Source organism: Varroa destructor, unplaced genomic scaffold, assembly GCF_002443255.2.
Source record: "Varroa destructor unplaced genomic scaffold, Vdes_3.0 BEIS01000004.1, whole genome shotgun sequence".
Classification (NCBI taxonomy): domain Eukaryota; kingdom Metazoa; phylum Arthropoda; class Arachnida; order Mesostigmata; family Varroidae; genus Varroa; species Varroa destructor.
The window spans coordinates 28547972-28572989 of NW_019211457.1; the positions used below are offsets into that span (position 1 = coordinate 28547972).

The 25018-nt window shown below is 41.4% G+C and overlaps 2 protein-coding genes across 22 annotated transcripts in view; one reads left to right on the plus strand and one right to left on the minus strand.

Annotated features, from left to right (window-relative positions):
- The window catches only part of LOC111248866 (oxysterol-binding protein-related protein 9), a 48541-nt gene that overhangs the window by 15369 nt on the left and 8154 nt on the right, over positions 1 to 25018 (plus strand). For 18 of the 19 annotated variants that reach the window (XM_022801901.2, XM_022801904.2, XM_022801899.2 and 15 more), the window contains 9 exons: positions 16831 to 16905; positions 17312 to 17362; positions 18502 to 18616; positions 19312 to 19575; positions 21876 to 22017; positions 23379 to 23516; positions 23716 to 23884; positions 24094 to 24594; positions 24779 to 25006. In XM_022801901.2, coding sequence (XP_022657636.1) covers positions 16831 to 16905; positions 17312 to 17362; positions 18502 to 18616; positions 19312 to 19575; positions 21876 to 22017; positions 23379 to 23516; positions 23716 to 23884; positions 24094 to 24594; positions 24779 to 25006 — 1683 coding nt within the window. Of the gene's footprint in view, positions 1 to 8714; positions 12359 to 16830; positions 16906 to 17311; positions 17363 to 18501; positions 18617 to 19311; positions 19576 to 21875; positions 22018 to 23378; positions 23517 to 23715; positions 23885 to 24093; positions 24595 to 24778; positions 25007 to 25018 lie in introns of those variants that run through there. The other variant, XM_022801906.2, reaches the window with a different exon arrangement.
- On the minus strand, positions 3990 to 7945 carry Ctps (CTP synthase). Of its 3 annotated transcripts, none has more exons than XM_022801907.2 (2): positions 7276 to 7945; positions 3990 to 6486 (listed from the first exon to the last, which is right to left on the minus strand). In XM_022801907.2, the coding sequence occupies exon 2, from the start codon at positions 6267 to 6269 to the stop codon at positions 4596 to 4598; it is 1674 nt and encodes a 557-aa protein (XP_022657642.1). In that variant the 5' UTR covers positions 6270 to 6486; positions 7276 to 7945; the 3' UTR covers positions 3990 to 4595. The 3 variants fall into 3 exon arrangements, with proteins under 3 accessions (XP_022657642.1, XP_022657643.1, XP_022657644.1); XM_022801908.2 differs by having other exon boundaries at positions 3990 to 6489; XM_022801909.2 differs by lacking the exon at positions 7276 to 7945 and adding an exon at positions 7098 to 7116.

Below are 25018 nucleotides of genomic sequence, written 5' to 3' on the forward strand. Positions count from 1 at the left end.
TATATAGAACAAGAGAGATTCAGCTTAAAAGTGAAGCCATACACATTTTAAATGTTACACAACAAAAAAAAAGATGTCTAATCTATGCCAAAAGGACTAAACGTTTGTGAAGTATCAAACATTATCACCTTCATGTAACATTAAAAATGTGGAATGGAGATTTAATCTAGGCACCGATTCAGAAAACCTCGTAGCTATTGTTTGAAAATTGAGGTTTTTGTCTACATTAGCTTAGGTACAATTAGATTAATTTTCGTATGACCAAATGGGCCCTTCTTAGTTTGTAACGGTTTGTTAAGCGGATATAGTGCCGAGTCGCATTTGCGTAAATATCTTTAAAAAAGCTGCGCGTTTTGCATCTCTGGTTTTCAAAAAAAAGTACTAATACATATAAACAGGATTCAAAACAACGTATTTGAAGTATAAACATTCTAAGGAGATTTTCGACGTCTTTGGTCTAATAGAAACGTCTTTTGGATATATAGAATATGTCTCAATAAACAGTTGTTAATCCGTTGAAATTAGTTTTTGCAAGGTTAACAGCTTTACTATTGGCTCAGCAAAGGGTCCGACACATACATACTTACTATTCTTGCTCTCTCGATATTCTATTAACCTTTATGGACATATTGCTTAATGAGCAGAGAGATTAATGCTTTGAGTACTATGCATTCAAAAATTCAAAGCTAAAATAGATGCTTCGAGTTTTACGTTCGATACTGCCTCAGTTAAGCTTCGTTTTACACGGCCGGCTCCCAGCATGAAACGGAGTGTGTCTACATCCGGTTTAGAACCAAGATCATGCCATCTCACGTGTGCCTAAGTTTATTAAACATACACGTTTCCACTGCACCATCACAATAATACATTCAGGAATACGGAGGGCTATGGTCTTTTCTCTTGTGGATATTTCCTATAAGATACTTCCTGGAAAGTCCTTAATCTGGGGACGGACACTCCTTTTTTTAAAAAACATCTCATATATATGTATGCGTGCAATATATACATGTATATATATCTACTGCACACGTCACTGTTCGGAGTTAGTTTTTACCATTATTTTGCCCCTTGCAGAAAACATCAGATTTTGTCTGGCCTGTCTCGTGCTTTTCGATTTTTATTATACCACGGTTGCACAAAAGTGTACTGTGCTATACGCGATCCCAGATTTTTCTTGTCCAGTTACTTGGACTTAATGCTACCTAACATCAAATTAGGTTAAGTACAAGTTATCAGAACGTTTATGCTTGTGTAGGGTAAGACTAAAATCGCGTAAAACTCAGGTTGCAACGTATGCACTACGCCTCTGCTGTCCAAGACCCCAATAACGACTTACAAAAAGGTGTTTAGTTTACGATTGCTGGGTTACAGTTTTGCTTTCATTTGTCCTGGCTGATAAAACGCTACTTGCTAGAATCCTGATGTACAATACATCTAGTAGATTTGCTTATTTAAGGATCACTAATCTCGACAAGCAATGTTATAAGCTTTCTATTCTGTGTTCAACAAGTTTGCCAAAAAATCTATAAGTAATAAATTAAGCAAGAAAATAACATCTACTTTTGAGAACCTAGCGATAATTTGTTTATGTCTAAAGTCTAAACAGTACACTATGATATAAATAAAAAGATTTCTACCATTTTAAAAAAGCCTACAGTCGTCTGTTAAGAAATTTTAGACCTCAGTCATACAATAGATATAATAACCATGTTTCCTTAACTAACCAATTTACCAGTTCACAGCAGCAGAATGGAAACGGTTTTGCCGAGTTGCGCTGTACCGAAACAGTTAACCGATTGTATCAATCAGGGTTTTATTCAACATAGCGCGCAGTAGGTTTGGCCAGAATTAGTATCACTGCGCAGGCCTCTTCCTGCCCGTAATATATACATTCAGTATTCTCTACAGCGGCATATAAACCTTACGGGTATCAGGTCCTGGTAAAAAAATGTTGGCTTTATCAAAAATCTGCCGCAAGAAATTCATTACAATAAAATATAGAAATCCCAGGCTACTAAGTATAATTCTCATAAATTCGCCACTCTTCCGTAGCAAGTGGTTTGAGGGAGACAGATTGTTTCTGATATATGCCATCACTCAAAGTTAGCAACAATCATCGAATTTTACATCTTTAGCCAGGTACGTACGTTGAAAAAGGACAGAATGAAAAATGATGTCGTTATGTGTCTGGTTCGCGTTTAGTGGATGCGCGCCTATGATCCATGGTAGTCAATGCGCAGTTTAACTAAACTCCACAGTGTGATTCTATTGTTCTGATAGAGAATCGCTAGGATCGGTTCAGTTAGGTGAAGAAACTCTCCCTAGTTTCTAATGATTATCTCCTACAGAGCACTTTAGCCAGTTTTTTGGAAACTACACCACTTGGATTCTTCCACTTAGCTTATAACAGTTATTCTAGGAAAACCCTTATCAGGATTCAAACTTTTGTTAAGTGCGCATAGTCAGAGAGAGCATTAAGAAGAACTACTTGATTTTATCAGGGTACTGCGCCATAATTACTGGTGCGACATGTTCCATCGCAAAAAAAATTGCGATGGAACATGTAATAATTAGTTACTTATTCAGTGGCGAGCGTTTATGGGCTATTTGGAAGGGCCGTATTTCAATGTTATCAGTAAGTGCTCGTCATGGGCTTGAAAAAGGTGAAAAAAGTTTGCTGGGCTGAGAATGCTGTCCGTTGACCCGATATTCCACTTGTTTTACTTCGAAACTCAACCAACAGCAGCCGAATAGAGGCAACAGGCAACCTCTCCAGCTTCGCTATTTGAAAAGTAACACCATAAAAAGCCCGTTCATTTTTCCACTGCACGTCAGAAAGTCAACGGGTGCAAGCCATGCATTTCCAGTGTCTAAAACACATCTTGCCGCTATTGCGGCTGCTACCAGGCGTCTTGTGTAATGGATACAAAATGGAACGATCCCGCGTGACCACCATTGCGACCTGCCTAAAAAAAAAATGGTCCCAGATGCTGTATCCCTATTGACTGGAGCTGTTTCTACCATGACGAAACTGACACTTGCGTTTGGAATAGCATTACAAAAAACAGTCTGCAACAAGGCTGTTCACACAGGTTGAATTCGAAGCCGGTGGTGAGCTAAAACACGATGCTGCAAAAAAGAAATTCAGAGGACCCATTGTGTTTTAGGGCGTCGCTTCAGGATTATGTAGGTTGTAGGGTGCCGTCAACCTTGGCGGCCTCTTCGCGATGCTGCTGCTGGTGCGAGTAAAAACACTCTCGAAACTTGTGAGTGATCTTATTGGAATGCGGGAAAAATGTCAGCAAAGGTTTGGAATAGCGCCTCGTGGTCAATCGTGAGTGTGCCGGTTGAAAACAGAGATCACGTTACCGAACGAGCTCGTCTTGATAACTCACAGAATTGTGGGCGGGGTCACTGAAAATTACAAATGGCTAGTCACTAGCCACAGCTAATCGCTGAGATTTCCTATCGTTCAGTGGGTCAAGTCAGGAGTGCAGCTGACAGCTGAAAGATTTAACTACTCTGCCACTTATAGAGTCTTAGTACGCTAAACAGATGTGGGTACAGCCATAGGTTAGAACTATTTGTGGCAACCGTTTCTAGGGGGCAGGTACCTTTAACTGGGGTGGTTTTCAGTTAGTACTTAGTAAGCATGACATTATAATTATAGTACCATTGGCTGGAAAAGATCAGTAGTTGGTTTGGTTTAGCCTTTCCGGTTTAAGCCAGCCAACGATAAGAAAATGTGCTTAAATCAAGAAATACTTAATTGAACCCACTTAGTCAATCAACTATCATCTTCAGTTGGCTTAAACAACAAAAGGTCAGAGTATGTAGTGGCAACGAGATAAGAAAAGTATGGTCACTTACTTCAATCGACCGCTGGAGAAACTGCATTTTTTAATAAATCATCTTAACCAGACCAACATCTTAACATGTGACATTTGTTAACTACTCGATTTACACTATTGCAATGAAAACATAGTCACTTAAAAACAAATTTATTAAGTGGGGCTCCGTTTTATCGAGTTCAGGGGCATAGTCTCATTGTTATTTCGGGATTTACGTAGACATTCATCCTCTCCCAACAATAGCATAATAACAAGATAATTATTTGTATCATTTATTTTCAAAAGATCAAGATATAGTAAGCCTATCTATACATCTAAAATGTATTTTGTTAAGATGCCTAGAAGCACACGCACGAATATCAAAGTCAAATATACGGATGAATTAAAGAGCATTTGTTCATATTAAAAAAGCTAACGAAAAGCACATACACTTGTATTCATGTCTAAAATAATGATGTGGTGATGTGATTATCGGCTTACATGTAAACGTTCTCATTTAGCATTGATCAGCAGAATTCTTTCCACTCTTACTTACAAAAGTCACAAAATCAACCAGATGCTCATTCAATTAGCACTCCTAATTCATTTCCTATTAGGCCAAAACATTTGCATGACTTCCAGTCGCAACAAGATACAAACAAACAATTTTATTTATAAAGCATTGCTAGACTCGTATCTGCTACCAACTATGATTAATCTTGGAATGAGCTTACCATCTCATTTGCGCTGTTGCACGTCATGACATTACTCTAAAGACGAGAGATGATTGTCCAATTGGCCAGTAGCAGCAAGGATAAGACCATAATATGGTGGGCTTGGTCGCAGCGGTCTCGAGATATACTCGGGGTGATACTGGACAGCGACAAAGTACGGGTGTTCAGCTAGCTCGAGTACTTCCATACGCTGTAGGGTAGTATCCTTGGCGACAAACCGCAGGCCCATCTTTTCCAGTTCATCGACACACGCCGGATTTACTTCGTAGCGATGTCGGTGACGCTCTTGAATGACGTCTTGATTGCCGTACAGTTTACGTAAAACAGAATCGTGCGTCTGAAAAACGGACTCGCGTAACCCTAGCCGCATCGTGCCACCCATCTGACCCGTATGGTGTTCAGGCATATCGATCACGATGGGATCTGTAGCTTCATTATCGAACTCGAATGAGGTGGCGCCTTTACGCCCGAGCACATTGCGAGCGAACTCAATAACGGCACACTGGAAGCCGAGGCACACACCAAGGAACGGCTTTTTTGCGGTTCGCGCATAGTTGATGGCGAGAATCTTGCCCTCGACACCGCGAACTCCGAAACCGCCTGGCACGAGGACGCCATCCACTTCACAAACGTTTTTCCACGCGTCGTAATATTTAACAGAGTCCGTTTCTTTTGTCTGGATTTCCAAATGCTCGGCATCAATACTTTTGATTTTCAGCTTACGCTCGGCTAACAATGCTGAGTGCTGCAATGCTTTGATTACTGATGAGTACGAATCCTCAAACTTTGTGTACTTACCGACAAGGGCGATTGTCACGGGTTCGGTGACCCGGTCACTACGCCACATTAGAGATTTCCATGCGTTTAACGCTTGTTGGTCAAGCTTGACATGCAGATTGAGATGTTTCGCGAACAGGTTAACGAGACCGTTTTTTTCGAGGAATACGGGCACATGATAAACATTCGGTACATCATGTAGACAGATTACCTGTTCAGGTTGAACGTGACAAAAATTTGAAATCTTATCCTTAATCTCCTCGTTGACCGGCTGCTCACTCCGGCAAACAATGATATCGGGCGAGATCCCGAGTCCTCGGAGTTCTCGTACGCTGTTTTGAGTTGGTTTCGTTTTGCTGTCGCCCGTACTTTTCGGCTGAGGTACGAGAGAGACGTGAACCGAGCAAAAATTTCGCTTCTTCACTCTAAACCGAAATTGGCGGAAGGCTTCGATAAACGCCATACCTTCGATGTCACCAATTGTTCCACCGAGCTCAATAATACATACGTCTGGAACGTGCACGCCGTCCAGCGGCACCATCGCAACCCTCTCAACCCAGTTTTGGATGGCGTCCGTAATGTGCGGTACCACCTGTACTGTTTTGCCAAGGTAGTCTCCTTTACGTTCCTTATTAATAACACTTTGGTAGATTTTCCCTGTCGTAATATTATTGTCTCGGGCTAACGTTACGTCGAGAAATCGCTCGTAATTCCCGAGGTCGAGATCGACCTCACCACCATCATTGAGCACGAACACTTCACCGTGTTCGTACGGTGAAAATGTCCCCGCATCTATATTGATATACGGATCAATCTTAATAGCTGTCACGTGCAGGCCCGCTGTTTTCAAGATCGCACCGATCGACGATGAAATTACGCCTTTTCCAATACCTGAGATCACGCCTCCAGTGACCAAAATGTACTTCATTTTCGACTCAATTGACACAATTCGATGTAAGCCCGAGATCTGTTGACGTAGCTGTTGAGGCCGCAGCTGCTGCTTTTTATAATCAGAAACGATGCTCCAAGCTTTGGTATTCGTCGTTTGAACCCGGGTCTGTGTTGAAGTAGCTGCTGCCCTTGATATGAGGACACTGTTTTAGCTACTGCTCGCACTCCAGACGTGTACGGGCTTGCTCGTCAAACTGCTGAAACAGTCAATAAACAAGTTTCGTGTGAGAAGGCGCAACAATTATGACTGAGTCGTTGGAACACGGGTCGAACTACTAGTGGTAACGGTAGCGTGGAAGACGCCGTGCGCTCCACCGTGACCGAGCGTTGCTGCTACCGCAGCTCTCAGCAGAGAGGGGATTAGGCTGATCAGCGGCAACATGCTTGCCTCCATCACGTATAAACAATATTAAGAAAAAAGGACGACCCTAGCCCAGAAGAAACCAGGGGGAGGTGGGAAGAGAATGAATAAGATTAGCAAACTTATGTCCTTTTTCTCAGGTTTTTTGCGTATATCGATGACGCACTAACACAAAGTCTTGGCCATCAACAAGTCACCATCATAACCAAAAGCTGTGCAGCTTCTTAATCTATTTCTAGCTCTTGTTACCTGGTGGGCCTTGGTATCTCTGTTTCAGATTTCCAATTGATTAAATCAACTGATAATGATAAACTTTGCCCCAATGACTAACGTGCGCGTAGTGCCGCACATGTGGTAACTTATTGCCGCCAGCTCCTGAATGGTAATTAAACAACGTACTTCTGGGGGGAAGAGCAGAGATTCAAACGGGTCAAGATAACTAACCTACTTCGAAAGAATGAATTTATTACGCTAGCATGTCCATTAATAGTGTAAAAGCAAGTCGAATCTATCTAAGAACCGATCGTCTGCATGAAGCAACTGAACAATTTTTGGATTGTCCACATTGAATCGTTTTGTTTCCTTCTCTCTATTTAGACTTTGTGTCTTGAAACAACCTTACCCCCTGTTTGCCAAAAGTGGCCGAAGCGATGCTCTTGCTCTCCGTATGCTGTCGTTTGGGTCAATAGCTGGGATAAGATATCCTTATTGCGCGGAAAGCATATCATGTGTTTGAGCTGCAACAACTGCCCTCTGCTATGTTGTACGCGGCGTTCAAATGGTCGTTGCTATCAGCTATCACTGAACATAATTATAGCCTAGACTAAGCGTAGTCACTCTCGGCTACGAACTACTAACTTCTGAGTTTTCTTGGCCTTTGCGTTTTGCCGTCACAGCTGTGAGATGGCTATCAAAACACACTCGCTGAGGAGCGCGAGACCAGACATACACGTGATCGGCTGTGGCTCCGCCAATCTGTCGGGCCCGCCATCACCTGTAAAGGCCCTGTCTTTGTTGCGTGCATTATCAGTCGGGACACACAATTGGTTAGACGACAGAACGAGCTTCCCAGCTAGTCGGACAGCTGCTACCATTGCGCGCATACTATTGTGGCTTTTTCTCTCTCCCATTCTCCGTCTGTCTGTTTCAGGCGTGCCGCGTGCGCGTTTTGTATATAGTCGAATCCAAAACCAGTCCACACAGACAATAAATCTACACTTCTGTTGAGAAAATAATCAGCGCATGTAGAAAACTTTTGTATTTAAGCAAGTTGTGCGTGCGAACGCAGCAATAGTACGATACGAGGTTAGCTGTCTCATTTTGTTTACTTAACATTCGTTCGTTTATTGGTGCGTTGGCTGTTAATTCTCTAAACGATCGTTCGTCACCGCCACAAAGGATATAGCACAACTTCCCTCTCTTTTTCCCGTTTCGCTCTCGCTCTTGCTGTGTTTCTGTATCGTAGAATCGTAGTTGTGCAGTCGTAGCTCCCGCAGTTGTGCACCCTAAAGAGAGCTTTAATACGAAGGGTGACTCGGTGTCGTGCCGCTACTACCGGCCTCCGGTGTTCCTGTCTATTGGCGCTCATAGTCTGCTCACAACCATTGCTGCAACGAATGTTGTAGTAGCAAAGGCAGCAGCAGCGGTCGCAGCTTTTCTGCTTTCAACTTTATAGCGGCATTGATCGGACGCAGAAGAGCCGCCAAAGGGCGTGCATGGTCGACGACGGCCCGCTACCTCTGCAGACTGCGATAGCCCATTCTTGCTGTTGAGTGTATTGATCCGTTCGCCTGCTTGCCATACTGTGCACGTCTTTTTCTCCGTGTAAGACGCCTGTCCGTTTTTGTCTGTTATGCGGGTGTCCTGCCGCATTCAACAGCTTTTGCTCTATAATAGTTGGCTTGCTAATGATGGCTGCCGCAGCAACAGGGACAGCTGTTGTAGACAGGCCATAGAAGCTGCGCTCACAGGGCGAATTCGAGCAGATTGGCCGACAGCTTCAAAACAGCATTAAGCATTCAGCGGCAGTAATGATCGGTTGATTAGTGAGTTGACGAATAACGTTTCAACTTTTAACGAACGTAATACGAATAATTTAGCCACTGGAATAAAGAGTACGAGAAATAGCAAGCGGCGTCGGCAACAACAGCTTCAGCAGCAGAATCAGAAAGAACTCGTATATGCATATATACATAGCTCATATTAGAGAATGTAGTCTGTGTCTAGTAAACTGAGTGTTTGTTATTCGCCTCCTACTGGTGGTGTTGCCGCTGGCTATGTCTTCGTCAACCAGTGCTGTGTTGCGGTACTGTGAGATCTCGTTGCAGGATACCAACTACTAATCATATTGTAATTTCTTTAACAAACTGGACGAGTGTGCTGTGATCCAGCCGCTGCAGGACTGAGACACAATAGCTTACGTAATAAGAGTTCGAGGATCTCTCCTAGCAGCGTAATCGACCGCGAACCGCAGTTACAGCCGGGGGTGCGCCTATCGCAAGAAAGGTCTGCACTTGGCAAGTAATTTACCAGTTAGTCGTGAGTGTGCGAAAGTGTGTTCGACTTCGGCGATTTCGATCGATGCGTGGAGACCGAGGAGCGACTGCGGATACCGTTGCGAGCGTGCTGTCATTGCGACAGACACCGAAGGACTTTAACGTCATAACGAAGATGAGGGAGATGCAATGTTGGTCTCGAACCGATTGTTCTCGCCATGAGAGCTCAAAAAGATGTGGCGTCTAGACAAATAGTAATAAGATACCTCTAGGACACACATAAAACTCTCTATTCTTACTCCACCGTAGCAGTTATTAATGCTGGTATTATGGTTCTCACCGTTGTCATTGCTGCTGCTGCTGCTGGTGTTGGTAGGGTGCGCTAATCCCAGAGAACGCTAAAATTTCGCGCCGCATCTATGGTTTGGTATACGCATTTTAGGTGGTGATAGCGCTAGTTGTTCAATTGTAGAGACGTAACGCCGGTCGTGCTGCTCTACTGGTTTCAACTCTACTTGCCGAATCGAAGCCGATCTCTATGCCAAGTTGATCATGGTTATACATATCATCGAAATAGGTATTTTTTACGCGACGTGTCCAACCGCGTTAGATCTCCACCTGACCAGCTATCTGACCGTGCATCGACGTGTGTAAATCTGCAAGCTGTAAAGTTGTTCAGCTGTGAATGTACTTCTGCGTACCGCTCTGATGGTGTGCTGAATACGTATCTAGACGTTATGCAACACATAATCTGTTCGTGAATTGACTGTATTCTACAAAATAAATGACATCGTACAGAGGCTGGCTAGAAACGTTTTAGTTAGAGTGGTCGCAAGGCTAACTGAAGTTCGCACGTTGTCTCCAACTAGAAGTCGACAACGTGTAACAGTTGTCCTTAGCATTTCACTCGAGACGTATGCGTCTGAAATCTCCAACACCTTTTTCAGTGTAAAACCTTTCGTTCTTCCTTGAAGACGGTTGCAGCAGGCAGTACTGAAAGGGGTCGTTCATATACTAAAAAAAATCGGAGCCACAAGCAACAAGTATACTAAAATACAATAAAGACACGAGCTCCACTATCTACCGTCCTTTCGCCTCATGTCAGCTCACCATGAATGTTTATAATTAGTGTCTACAACAGTTGTCCCAGCAAATTGTCAGCTCCCCGACCGGCCGACTCTCTAGTCAGCAAACGAAGCGAGCCCGTTCGATGGCCGGATAGTGTTTCTCTTCCACTTAGTTCTTGTTTGACTGCCTCGTTGCGCTATCCGTCGTCATAGGAGTGCTTGCGTCTTGCAGATAGCGGTAGATTCAGAAATAGACCGCGGAATGTGTATGTGTGTGTGTATGTGTATTTTGCCGTTTTCTTCTACCACAATAACAATAACAGCAGCAGCCAGCACAACTGCGGTAACTATAACAGCAGCTTGACGAGCCGCAAAGTTAGCGGTCGGCTCGCATCTGGTCCTGCATTAATATGAGTTTCATCGGGAGGCAGGCGGTTGGGTCGATAGAGATTTAAACAGGCCGGCCCACCCCGGCGCGGCCCTCAACGACAACGGGAGCAGCAGTAGCAGCAATGAGCCGTAGACGAGAAATAACTGATATACTTAACTGCAACTAGCTTTTTGGCTAGTGTTGAGCTGATGGATCTAGTGCTGACCCAGGAATGGATTAAAGTGGCTGGCAAGGAAGCGGGATAACTGGCACTGACAGCCGCGGCGACTCGTTCAGTTAGCAAGTTACGAAGGGAACACTCATTACGAAACAGCAGCGTTAAAAAGCGCTATGCAAGTGAAGTCTCTGGCAACCCGAAGGCTGGTCTTCAATCGATGATGGGGGTTTAGTCAGTTGAATTCGTTGAGTCAGTCTTAGCTACACGAACAATTTCCAATTCGTTGTATGACAGAGGATCATTACAAAAAAAGGAAGAAGACGGAGGCAGCAAAGGAAATCAAAAGAATATCGAAATTTCGTGGCGATAGCAGTAGATGATCAATCATCGAATGAACTGTTTAAAACTGATTTTATCAGTATACTCTGTAAGCCACATGAATAGAAAGTGATGATGGTAATAGTCTGTATACGTCAGAGTCAGGTCTCTAGAGGCGCGTCCCCTGTGGCGATATGGTGTCTAGTAGCTTCTGAAGTGTAAAGACCAATCGACTCGCTTATGGATATTGTGAAATACAAAGGAGTAGTGAATAGTGAAGCTGCTGCTGTGTTCGGATGTATTCCGCTCGGACAGATGTATTATCGATAGGTTCGATCACACTTTAATGTGAAGTCGTACTCTAAATGCATTCAGGACAGAAACAAACCTAGATCGACTGGTGAGACAGACAGCACTGAGCGTCAGTCATACAAGCTATCTACTGAAGATCGTATGCATGTGAAGTAGTTTGTGGGGCTTCGTCACATCAAAACCTTTTCATATTAACTTGTCACTTTCTACAATTCTATCATCATTTGTGTGTTTTTCATGGACACGATGGCAACACGCTTGATCAGACAAAGAATATTAAGCAAATGACAGCAGTATCTGTGTCTACAACACGTAATGAATTAACGAGAGTCGTTGGTGAACTGGAACAGAACGTCTAACAAATTCCCTTTGTGCTTCACTGTCTAGCAAGCATGAGCGTACATCGACACAAGAAGCATGTAACGACGACCAATGTTGCAAAGACACAATTTTTACAGCAAAAATAAATTATAATAAAAACATAAATACAGTAAGAAGTACATCCCAACAAGTATAACCTGCTTCTATCATTTCTATTATCTTCTGTTATCGCAACAAAAGCAACGTCTTGGGAATAACGAACATTGTACCATAGTTCCACCAAGAGATCAGTCATTCTGTTGACGGTTACCAACTCATCCTGTTCAATTCGGCAGTGTACTCATAGCAGCAACGTCCACAGATCAACGCTAAATCCTCGGCAAGGTCCGCTGGTTCTTCACAAACGCGGCAAATGGCAATAGAGAACGACTCATAATGGATTGCAATCATCGATTACTGCGTGGGCGCCAACTCAAAAACATCACTCGCAGCGGGACCAGTGTAACAAGTATGACCAGCAATGGCTCCCGGCCCGTCGGCCTGACTATAGACGACTAATTAAAGACGATCACCGTTACAACCTGGGCAACGGCCATAGCGGCGAGGAGAGCAGCTGCAACAGGCCAATTAACATGGAGGAGGCGGTATGGGATATTAGCGTTGATGTTACACGTCGCTGTGAAATGATTTCATGGGGGCAAAAAACGAACGAAGGAAAAAGGAAAATGGCTAGCCCAAGGGCCGGTATTAACGTTTTCAAATGGCAATTGATGAGGGAGAGAGCAAACGAAACAAGGGGTATAGGAAACCCACGTCGAATGAGGGGCTCATGCTTAATATAAGCACATATATTGTGCATGAATAGAAAATGTGTAGATAATGTTGGCCTATTGGCTTTTGCCATCGGATGGGTTTGTGGCTCCTTTTGGAGATTTCCGAAGCCACAGCAGCTTCCCTCTGCATCAAAGTCGGCAAGGCGATAATAGTATGGCCAATAAAAAAATAAAAGCGCAATAAAAAAAAGCCAGTGGCAACGAATTCAAGACAAAAACAAGCAAAAATAATAAGCAAAGGAGGTTCACATTGTTTCTCGCTTGTCAACAAATTGCTTTACATATTATATACATGTGAAGCAATATCCTTTCGTTCCTTTTGATTGGTGTCTATTCGGTATTAACTCATTCAGTCGTAGTTAGTTTTTGCTTATCTTGCTGTTGTTGTGATTGAATTTTCGACGTTGACTGTGGTTTAATGATAGGTTTATTCGGACGCGTCCCGTAACGTTTTCGCGCTATGAATGTCGATGGCGTAGCGATACACTATTCTATCGCTTTGGTGCCGCGTCTATTGTGATAGTTCTGAACGTTGCAATGCTGAATGTGATGTCATTTTGTTTCTGATCATACTGACGAAGGCTGTGCCGATGGTGGTTGAGCCGTTAGTTCTGTTGCTGCTGCTCGCGATCGTAGCGATGTGACCTGTTGCGACCACTCGAGGCGTCCGCTAGGTATTACGCTTAGGAAATGACGCGGAGAAAGCGACATAGGGAAACAATAGTAGAAAAATCAAATTTGCAATCAAAAAAGCACACATTAGTGAGATGTGCATGTGTATTCGTAGAACATGCTGAGTCACGAAGCCATTGCTAATATGATATATATGTATATATATAGCATTGCAGACTACGTTTAAATCCCTTGCGCAGGAACGATTTTCCACGACGAACAATGTTAACTACGTTTTGTAGTGAAATAGGATAGCAATGGAAATTACGTGCAATGAAGGGAATGAAAAAATAGTGAGAAAAGCATATGGTTTTGATTATCAATTTAGTTCAATTTAATTCCAGCAGGAATTGTCAAATGACTGATTTATCGGTAAAGCACGTTTAATATATACAATGGTTGATATCGTTTAATCTAATCTTTAAAGGCAACAAATGGAGGTTTTTAATGTAGGTCAAAAACAGTGTTTTTTTTTACGACGATTTTAGGCAAGTTCAATGAGCTCATAAATGGCCTGACAATGAGCAAATATTTTGTTTCAACGTTTCAATTGTAATAATAATTTACATTAAATTCCCTCTTGAGTTGAAGTCTGGACGTGAATGTTGAAGTGTTTAATTCCTCGTCGAAAGATCATTGTGAGATTTTACCGAACGTGGAAATCGCAACCTCACCTCATGCGACAGCCTGCAGCTTTCTCTAAACTCGACTTACTACAAGCTGTAATGACTTGCCAGTCCGCGACTTTAATTTCGACATCATCGTCTTGAACGGCACATAAAAAACATCAACAACTATTAAACTTTCATATGGCAAATTATTGGCTGAGAATTGCGTGAACTTCATTTCGTGAACTATACATACGTGATGGACAAGTGCCACGTTATTTACATTATAAAATCTTTGTCGTTACAAACCAATTTAAAATTTAAGTACCCGCGACTATCAGACGGCTTCTACCTGGTAAGCACTCCAGTTCTCTAGAAACTGGCGAGTAAAAACCAATTGAGACTACTCTTCGAAGAGAAAAAATACTTTAATCTCGAAAAGAAACGCTTAGCGGTCAAGTTTTTGTGAGTAAGAGCGATGTGCGCTCCGAAAATTAGTAAAGATATTAGGCAAGGAGGTTTTCATTGAAAGCACAATACGTAAATGGTACAAACGTTTCGAGAACGGAGAGTGGAGTATTGAGGAATTGCAAGCAGGTGACCAGATATTGAAACACATAAGACAATAATGCATTGTCGCAAAGTCTTTCACGAAAACAGATCTGAATGAAAGTATCAGCCACACACCAAAAATGTAAAAACTGAGTAAAAAATTACTTCTCCGTGAATAGTCTCCTGGCCAGTTTGAAGCATGCGCGGTGTATTCTACGTGCAGTTTACGCAACTTCAATTAACGTAAATTAACCCACCTAATATATGGTCATCATAGACAAGACATAGTTTAATCTGTGCCGTCAGCCGGAAAGGGACAAGGCAAGACAATGGCGTCGCCCTGGAAAGAAGTTAAGTCCGGTGGCAGTATCAAATGGGTTCGGGCGTAAGCTGATGGTAGCACATGCAATGGACTTTAGGGACATTTGCTAGTATGAGATACCCAGTGAAATTAAAAAAATGAATGCAGTCCTCTAACTTTATTTCTTTGGTAGACCTGAAAAGGGTAACTGGTGGGCAAGCATATCCTGCTATCGATATATATATCGACAAGCCATAAATAAAAACAAAATTATATATGGTAACGCAAATGGTTGTAGACCAGGAGGCGCCTGAGCGCCGGGACAAGTGGGTCAAATAAAAGAAGTTACCTCTAACACATTAACTGAAAATCACTATTCTAGTCCATTTAGTTAAAAGGTTATTCGATTTCATAGTCGGTCGGATTTTCTTGTTACAGCCTGATAGATAAATCTTTGAAGTTTTATATCTGGTGGTTATTGCCGCTAAGCATGGCTTCAGACGCTTCGATCCTTTCAGTGCCAAATGAACCATGTCTACGCCCTGTTTCCAACCTAAATTACCTTATCTCATGTCTGTAAATTTAGCAGCTAAAGGCGTTATTACTGCTCAGTCACTGAGACACTCCATTCGTATAACCCAACGCAAGCGGACTATAAAAGGCCAATGAACAATTAAAAAACAAAAAACAAATTTCTCGTTTATTAGAGCTTCGACAGTAGCAGCTTGCAGTGTTCATAACCAACGGAATTTTTACAGGCTTGTAGTCTGTAGCTCGATTGTGGTCATATTTTCGAAGGACGCTTTTACGAAGCGCAAATGCCTGTGGTATTCCCCATGTGTTCCGCGACTGACATCAGGTTTGTTTCTACCGTAAACGCTAATTCTGGATCAACTAACCTGTGCGTCGTTGATCTATGTAGAATTTGCCTAATACCGGTAATGGGACGATTAATGCAAAGTAGCCAACAACTGATTTGAACCTCATTTTTTATTTAACATACTGATATAGGGTGTTGGAAAGCTCTAGATCAATGATCGACGTCAATGTTCTATAGTAGCCTTTTGTTCTCACAGAGATTTGGCACAAGGTAGCTCGCTGAGTGTACATCACATAAGCCCCGGATCGGTATTGTGATTATTCCGTTCTCGGACAATGGTCTTTTTGCCCACGATACTAACAAGAAATTTCCCATGATTCATACAAGAATGGAATGAATTATTTCTTGTACTTTATATTTGTTAAAGTCGCGAAAGCAGTTTGCTTTTATATTTGAAGCAATAAATCAACATGGGCTGATTTATTCTCAGATGGTTTTATGTTGTCAAATATGTATCGATTTAATCGAATGAAATCAAGGGTGGCTCGTTCGACGTGTACCAGTGATTGCTCATTTCGATACAGGAGCTTGGCATAAGGCTTCTTGATTACTTCGAGAAACGCAATTTTCAATCTAACTCGTCTGAAGTTTGCCAGTATTCTTCCGAAACGAACACACGGCTAACTGGTAATTACTGTCAACTCGAAACTCTTAAAAGCAGCTACCTGCAGTAACATAGGATGCATTTCTTTCGTTTTAAAGGTCGCGCTTGTTTATGTGTTTCCTCCATCTGCATTTTTTGAGCAGAAGGGATTTTCTCGGACGGATCGTTTAGCGAAATCGACCAGACCCGCTGAGTTCGATTAAAGCACCTACAAAAGTGTCCATCACTCATTTCGGCTTTTTGGATAATTATCGGCGAAATGTCAAGATCGAACAGACACTTCGTTGATACTCATTCAACAATTTATGGCAATTTTCCTCAGCACTGCCTACTCATTTCGTCGTTTTTTCTTATTATCCAACCTATAAATCAGAGCAAAGAAGGCTTTGATCGATTTCTCAATGCGCTACCATGTTCGCTACATACAGTATATAAAAAATTGAACGAGGTAATCTTACACAGCGGCTAATGAGTACTGCTTAGTAACTCAGGTCATTTTTAGGCTTCGCGAAGGAAATGCACCATTAGTTTCATCTGGTTTCTTCATAGATTCTAATATGGTTACATGCGCCTATTGAAGAGTGCTAAGTTTGAGTGGCGGTTTACGATTTATTCTGATTCAGTTTTTGACGTATTATGTACCAATGATTTTTATACGAGTTACAGAAGCTTCAGCAACGAACGGAATCGCTGGACGAAAAAGAGCGCCTACATCTCGAGGGTGTCTGCGCAAAAGCCAACGTGAGTAATTGTTTACTGATCATTGATTTCAAATGTTGTTGTTGGAAGTCTTGAGTCATCGATATAAAAAATATTTTTAGTTCATGATAACTAATTTAATTATATTCTGATTCTTTGATCCTTGGTTCCTGATCTTTGGTTTTATTAGCCTGAAAGTAATCCCTATGATTAAAAAAAAACGCCAAACCTGCAAACATATCATGACTTAATATTGTGACTACCAATTTTCATCTATATAATCAACTAATTAGTAGGTACCTTGCTTGTAGTATATGCTTAGGCTAGAATCTATATTCCATTATGGTATTTAAAAGTATGCTCACGAAAATTATTAAGTTTTAGGTCCTGATTTTTGCCAGCCGTTGCGTTTATCTTCATATATTCTATTTGAATTATCTAATTTCAGAGATTCCTGGAAACGGTGAAGCACTCAATTGTATCCTTACAAATAGCAAAGGTAAATGTTTAAAGCGACCCGAATAAGCTATACGCGAGTCAAAAATAAAGCAATGTCTCTTTGGGAACTTGCTGTTCAAGAAAGTGTTGCTTGACGCAGAAGTCCGTTCGTTGTTTAAATCAAGTCAGCAACTTTACCACTCTGTCAGGCAGATCTTTTGAGCTGAAATAAGTGAAAAACATCCGTAAATACGCACAACGCCTTTTGTATTTAGAAATATTTCGACATGATGTTGTCCAACTAGTAATAATGAGCTAATTGAAAAAACCTTACTTACGTATCTATTATATCTAGTACCAGAGATTTGTATCTATCGTACTGGTCTGTTGGTTTGCTCCTCTGGAATAATCTATGTAATGTGATTGCTCTATTCAGATTTAATGGGCTGGTAGCATTTTACTTTCATATGTTCGGCACTGTATGTTTTGACGATTGATTAACTAAACATTTGCTTTTCTTTATAAATAGGCACTTTTGCCCCTATTTATTTTGCTACTGCCATCATACGAGCCCAATAGTGAAACACAAAACGGGAATCGACTAATGGCCTCAAAAACCGGGCGGAACCTCCGCGTTGTAAACCCCCATTCATTTCGTAGCCGTTATTTAACCGGCCGAGTAACCTGATGGGCAGAGGTTACATTCGTGCGGTGCTAAAATTACATTGTTCATATAGTCATTCGCAACTGAACGCTCGGCCGGTTTTATCAATTGGGCGATTTAATCGCGTAACCCAAACAAGGCTTATAGTAAGTTTCTGGTGAACTGCTTTGAAATATGAAAACTCAACGTCGTTGAGTTTACAACGATATCGGTAGAATTTCAGCCAAGGCAAATTTTGGCGAAGGGTTCTGTCTTCCGTTGAATTATCAACGATTGAAATACAAAATATATAAAAAAATGCAATACATAGAAAAAATATTAATGTTTTGCAATCCACTCGAAATAAATAGTTCATTCAGAAGAGATGCAGTCGTTCTTTTCCTTAGTAAGGTTCTACTTTACAGAAAATGCCGTCTTCTATGCAGCACTATTTATTAATGGATGTACGCATGATGAACTGTTAGGACCAGGAAAAGCCTATTCTTACATCTAATAGCGTCGATAATATTCTCAATTGCTATTATTTGGTGATGCAGAATACAGCAGAAGTATCCAGTGCCTGCGGCGAGCCTTTGGATGCTAACGGAGGTTCCCTACAAAGCTTACGATCGCCCACTGAATCACTACAAATTTCCGCCTTTAATTCCTCAGGTAAGCGACGTATTTGATGCCTTTTTAAGTAGCTAAACTGTTCAATTCGTAGTTGTAACGATAAATGTTTTGCTTTAGGAAATGGTCCCTAGGTACTCTTTATAATTCGTAAAGCAAACTAAATTTAATGGCTCATACTTGAGACCGGCGAACTAGCCATCTGTAATGGGGCAGTATTATGTATACAGAGTGCATATCACGACAAGCAATGAGTGTACGTACATGGACAAGCAATAGCTGGTTCAAACTGCTTCACACTAAAACTGATATTGATCATCGGCGATAAAATTCCAAAAAGGCTATTTAATCTTAATTGCGATAAAAAAGAGGTTGATAATTAGACTCCTATAATATTCTTTTATCTAGATGATTTAAGTGCATCTATAGTGTGTCTTTCGTGGGAGAACTCTGAGTACTTTGAGTTTGTACGGGTAGAACTTTTATGTAGCAGAAGAACTTTCTGTTAAGAGTATATGTAGTTAAACCTAGTCAAGGAACTGCACATAAATATACGCTGCCGCAAGTTATGAGGCATTCCGGGGCGAGAGTCATCCAAGAGAGAATATACTCACAAGTAGAAAGGAATATTACTGGAATATCTACTCAAAACATGCACTATGTACTCAAGTAGCGCTACCGTCAGCGGTTGTCTGCTAAGTTTTTCAACTTACTCTAGTCTCCGGGTTGGGCTATAGTTCCAGCAACTTCATATTCTTCATCAGAGGACAGTGTCGAAGAGAATTCAGACGATTTCTTCGACGCATTCGAAGACGCGGTGAGCGAAGCCACCGAAGGTACAGAGACCCCTTCGGAACCCCATCACAAAGGTTCTGCCGCTGACAGCCTCATCCAAGACGATCAGGGCGAGATGTTCCGAAAAAGTCGCAAAGAGGGTCACGTGAACAACAGCCGCGTGACCTCCGCAAAAAATCACCACATGGTCAACAGTCCGTCCGAAAGTGAGTATCTCGTAGATCGGGTAATCTAAGCATATTTGCATTTATTCGACTCCGAACCTGACAGCTAAAGTATTCGGGTTCACTAATCATAAAAGCATGTAAAGTTGATTAGGAAAATGTAATGCGTTCAAGTGACTGACTGTGAAGTTCGGCTCGGTGACTTTCATTCCAAAGTTCGCTGTCGAATAAACGTGGATTACATTAATTATGCTAAATTCGCTCCTTGTCTAACACATCAGTTATTCCTAGGCTACCTGCGCACTCACCTTTTTATCTGAGTACGTACGTCTGCCCGGAAAATCAGCCATCGTTGTCTTTTCCACTTGTTTACGATACAGTGTTAAAAAACATAACCTAACCTAGGTCTACACACAACAGACGATGTTCAAGTCAAAAATATCTGTCAAGTACTGACAAAAATTCGGGGATTTGGCGTACACGCATGTAATACGCAAGGTGTCCATTTCTTTACAAATGCTGTACGGCAGCGGTATCTGGATACAACTTTTGCATGCGGCAATCCTTAGTGCCGTTATTTTTTTTATACTGTCGTATATATTGTTGCTGTCACGTATGTGTTTCCTGCAGTGCCACGTCCTCGTGTCTAGGCAAACTAAGAATACAAAATTATTACTTTTGGCATCATATAGGATCCTTGACGGTGGATCTTATAACATGTTGTACGTGGGTTGACAGCTATAACATTGCAAGTGTGACAGTGAGCCAGCGGCAGTGGTAAAATGCGCTCACTCCTAATAAGTAAATAATTAACTTAATGCAACGTCATGTTCATTTCGCTCATGTGAATACATCACAGATCCAGTGGCGTTAAGACGGCTATAGAAACTAAGGTGGCACCGGAACACCATAGGAGACGAAGCATGAGTTAACTTCTTAAATGTTCTTTGCCGCCATTAATTACCCTGTAAGTGGCTAGCGAACTTAGCGCAGTAATTTCGAGTGAAACTAAAACAAAAAAAGGCGGAAAAAACAAAAAACGCGACTAAAAAAGGTACAACGAATGATTCAGACGCGAAGTAGCCTTAACTTGAACAGTGAAAGAGCAGACTTTTTGCCTGTGAAGTATGGAATGGGGGTGATGAATTGTGTTTTCACTTCGAGTTGTGAACGTATTGAGCGTTCGATATATTAAAAGTTGCAACAAAAAGTTGCAGGCCGGGACTATCTTTCGTTTGATTATATAGCGATTCCATTAAGAATACGATCGTATAAGGCTTAGTAACTGAATTTGCCTAAATACGTTCTTAGCGATGGAGTGGAAAGCACGTTGGTATTTAGCCATTAGTAGAAACAAACTATGTTTTTAACAAAAAATCTAAAATCTAAAGTAATGTTGTTTCCTTTTTACGAAACTATAAAAATAAGAAAAGTTAATAATTTACTTGGCATCATATATTTACTATAATTCGGCCACTTAGGTAGACTCCCTGAGAAAAAGCGTTATTGGCCATTCTTTACTTTGGTGCGTCTCATGTATAGGTTCAAAGTCATACAAGGGGTATCTGCTGTTCACATTCATCGATGATTCTGTATGCTCGACTTGAATGCTGCTTATCTGAAATTACACTGCGCGTAATTTTAAGTTTTTGTCACCTTAATTGCGAGACTGCAATTTTGGATTGAGTTCTTCCATAAATTATTCGTGACCATGCCATTCAGAGTTAGTGGCATAAGTTTCGAAGCTTTTTTATTAACCTGTGATGACCTTCACGAAACGCGGACGGCTGTTAATTGTTTATTTCATTAACTGAGGAGTATTGCTTTGCGTTTGCGAAGTGGTTAAGACACAACACATGCTCAAGAGGCATAGTTGAATTGTGTTTATCTCATCAATTTACGTAATATCTGCATAAAATCAAATAATATAAGGTCCATGCTTTCGTGGTAGGAACTGTAATGGTAGTGTTCGTAATAGAAGAATTCTTTTTTGAACAGATAATTTTGTCCCATTGAAAATCGTTATGTCTCCGATGACGTTCAAACTCAGCCAGTATATTAGGTCCATAGCTAGGTAAATGTGTTAAATTTGCGTCCGGTGCGCATTTGTGAACCTAATCTTCACCAACTGGAGAAAAATATTCGTTCGAAGAGGTTTTTAACTTACATAAAGGTGTTCACCTAAAGAGCTACTAGCTAGTAGTAATGGTACCGCGAGTAAAATATGACCTTTTATACTTGTAACTTATTCGACGCTAACGATAAATAAAGGGAAATCATTATGACATAGGCTACTGGCATTATTAACCGAAAAAGTTATTCATATTTTCTTTTGATTGTAGATTCTGCAATCTGTGAACCTTCGGCCGATGAATTTGTACCTTTCAAGCCGCCGCCTGAAGCGCCGTCATATATGACCCCAAGTGATTTCGATCAACTCTATGAGGACCAGTCCGAACCTGCCGACTCGAACGCCAATTATAGGTAAATGAACTTGTCAGTCCTCTGGTTACATGAACATGAACAATGAAAATTGGACTTCATAGGTAAGCATCTTTTTAGTTTTCGTTTCGAGCAGACATAACTCATTGCTGTAATAACAAATTTTTCATGGTCACTACCTTACTAGCAACGGATTTCAAGTTTTTCGCGCTGAACTCATACTAGCCATTGGACATATATAAGATTATATCTTCATGTTTTAGGTCTGGTGCTTTAACCGTTAGGCATTATTTCAGACGGCTAGTTCTCACTAGCACGAAATTAAGTGTATTTACGCTAGGTTACAAGCTAAACAACTACGTATCCTTAAGTTTAGCACGCAAACACGTTACCCAATATGCTATTACGGAGCAAATAATGAATATAATGTATAATCAACGAAAATATTCATAGGGGCTTGCTCAAGCATTTCAAGAAGAAGGAAACTAACAACTGATATTCAAATTTCAAGAGTACCTAAGAGATATGGTACAAAATACATAGCAAAAAAATAATTATATGCAACAATAACATACAAGAAAACAAAATTATGTCTTCAAGGGCTTTTTCGGAAAAATTAATTGAAGTTTCCAATATTTCAAGCCATTTTGGCATAGCGATGTGGTGAGGAGCAGTAATTAAAAACAACAATGAAAATTGTTCCTTTTGATTGATTACAATAAAGCAAGTGGACCAAGGTGCAAACACGCTGCCTTAAAAAGTCGGTGTTTTGTCTCCAGAAATAGCAGTGCGTTACTCTACCAAAAACGGTCATTACATTTGACTTTCACCTTGAGGCATAGTGGAGATACTCCCCGCAAGAAAGCTAATGGAACGAATCTTTCTGTCAGATATGGCTCCGCAATCCATTTTTATCAAGTGAATCTCATGTCTTGCAGCTTTTACCAGCTTTATTGTTGCACCTCATATTTCCTTTATAGCACTCCAAGATTACACTTAATAAGCCTTTAGTCTTTTTTTTAAGCTTTTTAAACTGGTACCCTGGTTACTGCAATGACCATCGTGACTATATTGTGCAATTAAATTTTCAACTTGTACTCGGCAGACAAAAAGATAAGCTCTTACATATAGGTATTTAGGGCATTTTCGTTTACGCTATTATGCATTTCCTATGTATGAAGCGGAGGCTAGTATGACCTAAGCGCGGCAAATTCGAAATCCGCTGCGATGTCGTTGCAATCCAGAGAAGCACCGACTTCTTGGATCATCATCGGCTATCTGTCTCTACAAAGGAGGAAAAACACGATGAATGAATTCAGAATATATAGGTCTATTGATATTACCCTTTTACTCCTTCAAATGTTACCTAATTGAACTGTGTTATATTTTATTATTTGTGCCAGCGTATTGTCGCACTTAGTATCGCAGGTCCGCATTGGAATGGACCTTACTAAGGTTACATTACCAACGTTCATCCTTGAGCGGCGGTCGCTGCTCGAAATGTACGCCGATTTCTTTTCACATGCTGATCTCTTTGCAAGGTGAGTGCGTAGATTTTTATATATTATTAAATACAGTCTCTCGAGCAATTGTCATTTCTCAAAAAGAATCTGGATTACTGTAATAGTTATTGTGAATATTCTACCCGCGTCGGATATAGCCCTATACTTTCGCAGACCATGTTATGCTAAGCCTTACAGTAAATGCATAATTATATTGGCTTATAAATTCTTTTTACAGTATCGTGGATCAGGACACAGCTGAAAAGCGAATGGTAGAAGTGGTCCGGTGGTACTTGTCTGCGTTCCACGCGGGCCGAAACGCCGAAGTAGCCAAGAAACCATATAATCCGATTTTGGGCGAGATCTTCAAATGCCACTATGCTTTGCCTTCGCCGAATATTGCAGAGGTCCGGATCATGTAGTAGCTTTTAATAGTTCTTCGCATAGTCTTATATAGACACCCGATGAGTTAGTGTGATAATTAATGGTGATTCCGTTAGAGTTATACATAACTTAGTATACTTTCGGGTATATACTTTCGAGGACATCATCAACGGATAAGCTGCATATTCTAATCAAACTGTCAATGTGGGGTAATGATCACGTGGAATTACAGCGAAAGGCAGCTAGCGATGGCCCGTGCCCATGGGCAGCTGAAGACGACGTGACGTTTGTGGCTGAACAGGTATCTCATCATCCACCCGTCAGTGCCTTCTACGCCGAGTGTGCGTCTAAGGGCATTACGTGCTCCGCCCACATCTGGACGAAAAGCAAATTTCTCGGATTATCCGTTGCAGTACACAACGTTGGCCAAGGCTGCATAAGCTTTCAGCGATTCGACGAAGAGTACACCTGTACTTTTCCATCAGCGTACGCGCGGTCGATACTCGGAGTGCCGTGGGTAGAGTTGGGAGGTGAAGTTACGATCAATTGTTCGAAAACCGGTTACAACGCAAAAATTGACTTTCTTACGAAACCGACGTTTGGTGGTAAGAAACATCAGCTTAAAGGGATGATTTTCCGGCCGCAGACAGACCCCAGCAAGACACTCCAGCCGTTCCTACAGATACAGGGGGCGTGGAATGACGTGATGACAGCAAAAAATGTGGAGACAGGGGTAGGAGATCTTATCGAATCTGAACTAAAAAATGGTTAAGGCAGTGATTTCGTAGCTTGTTAAAATGAAAAATACTTTTTTATGGAATTGACTAATGATCTTCTTGTTTTTTTCCGATTTAGGGTATTTGTCAAGTTTTGCAGATTATTAATATTATAATTTGCTTATTTCGATGATGCTTTAGGAGACCTTTGAGTTCTTCAATCCACACACGACGCCGACAATTAAAAAACAAGTGCGGCCAGCTGTTGAGACACTTTCATACGAATCTCGGCGACTATGGATGAACGTTACCTACAACTTGCGTGAAGGCAATGTCGACAGGGCGACGGAACATAAGAGTTTCCTTGAACAGCGGCAACGAGATGAGGCCCGACAGCGAAGCGAGTCAGGAAGACCCTGGCGGCAGCGGGTAAGTTGTTAC

What these genes read in the sequence shown, in the direction of transcription:
- Ctps (XM_022801907.2), bottom strand. Translation starts at nt 6,269, where the DNA reads ATGAAGTACATTTTGGTCACTGGAGGCGTGATCTCAGGTATTGGAAAA.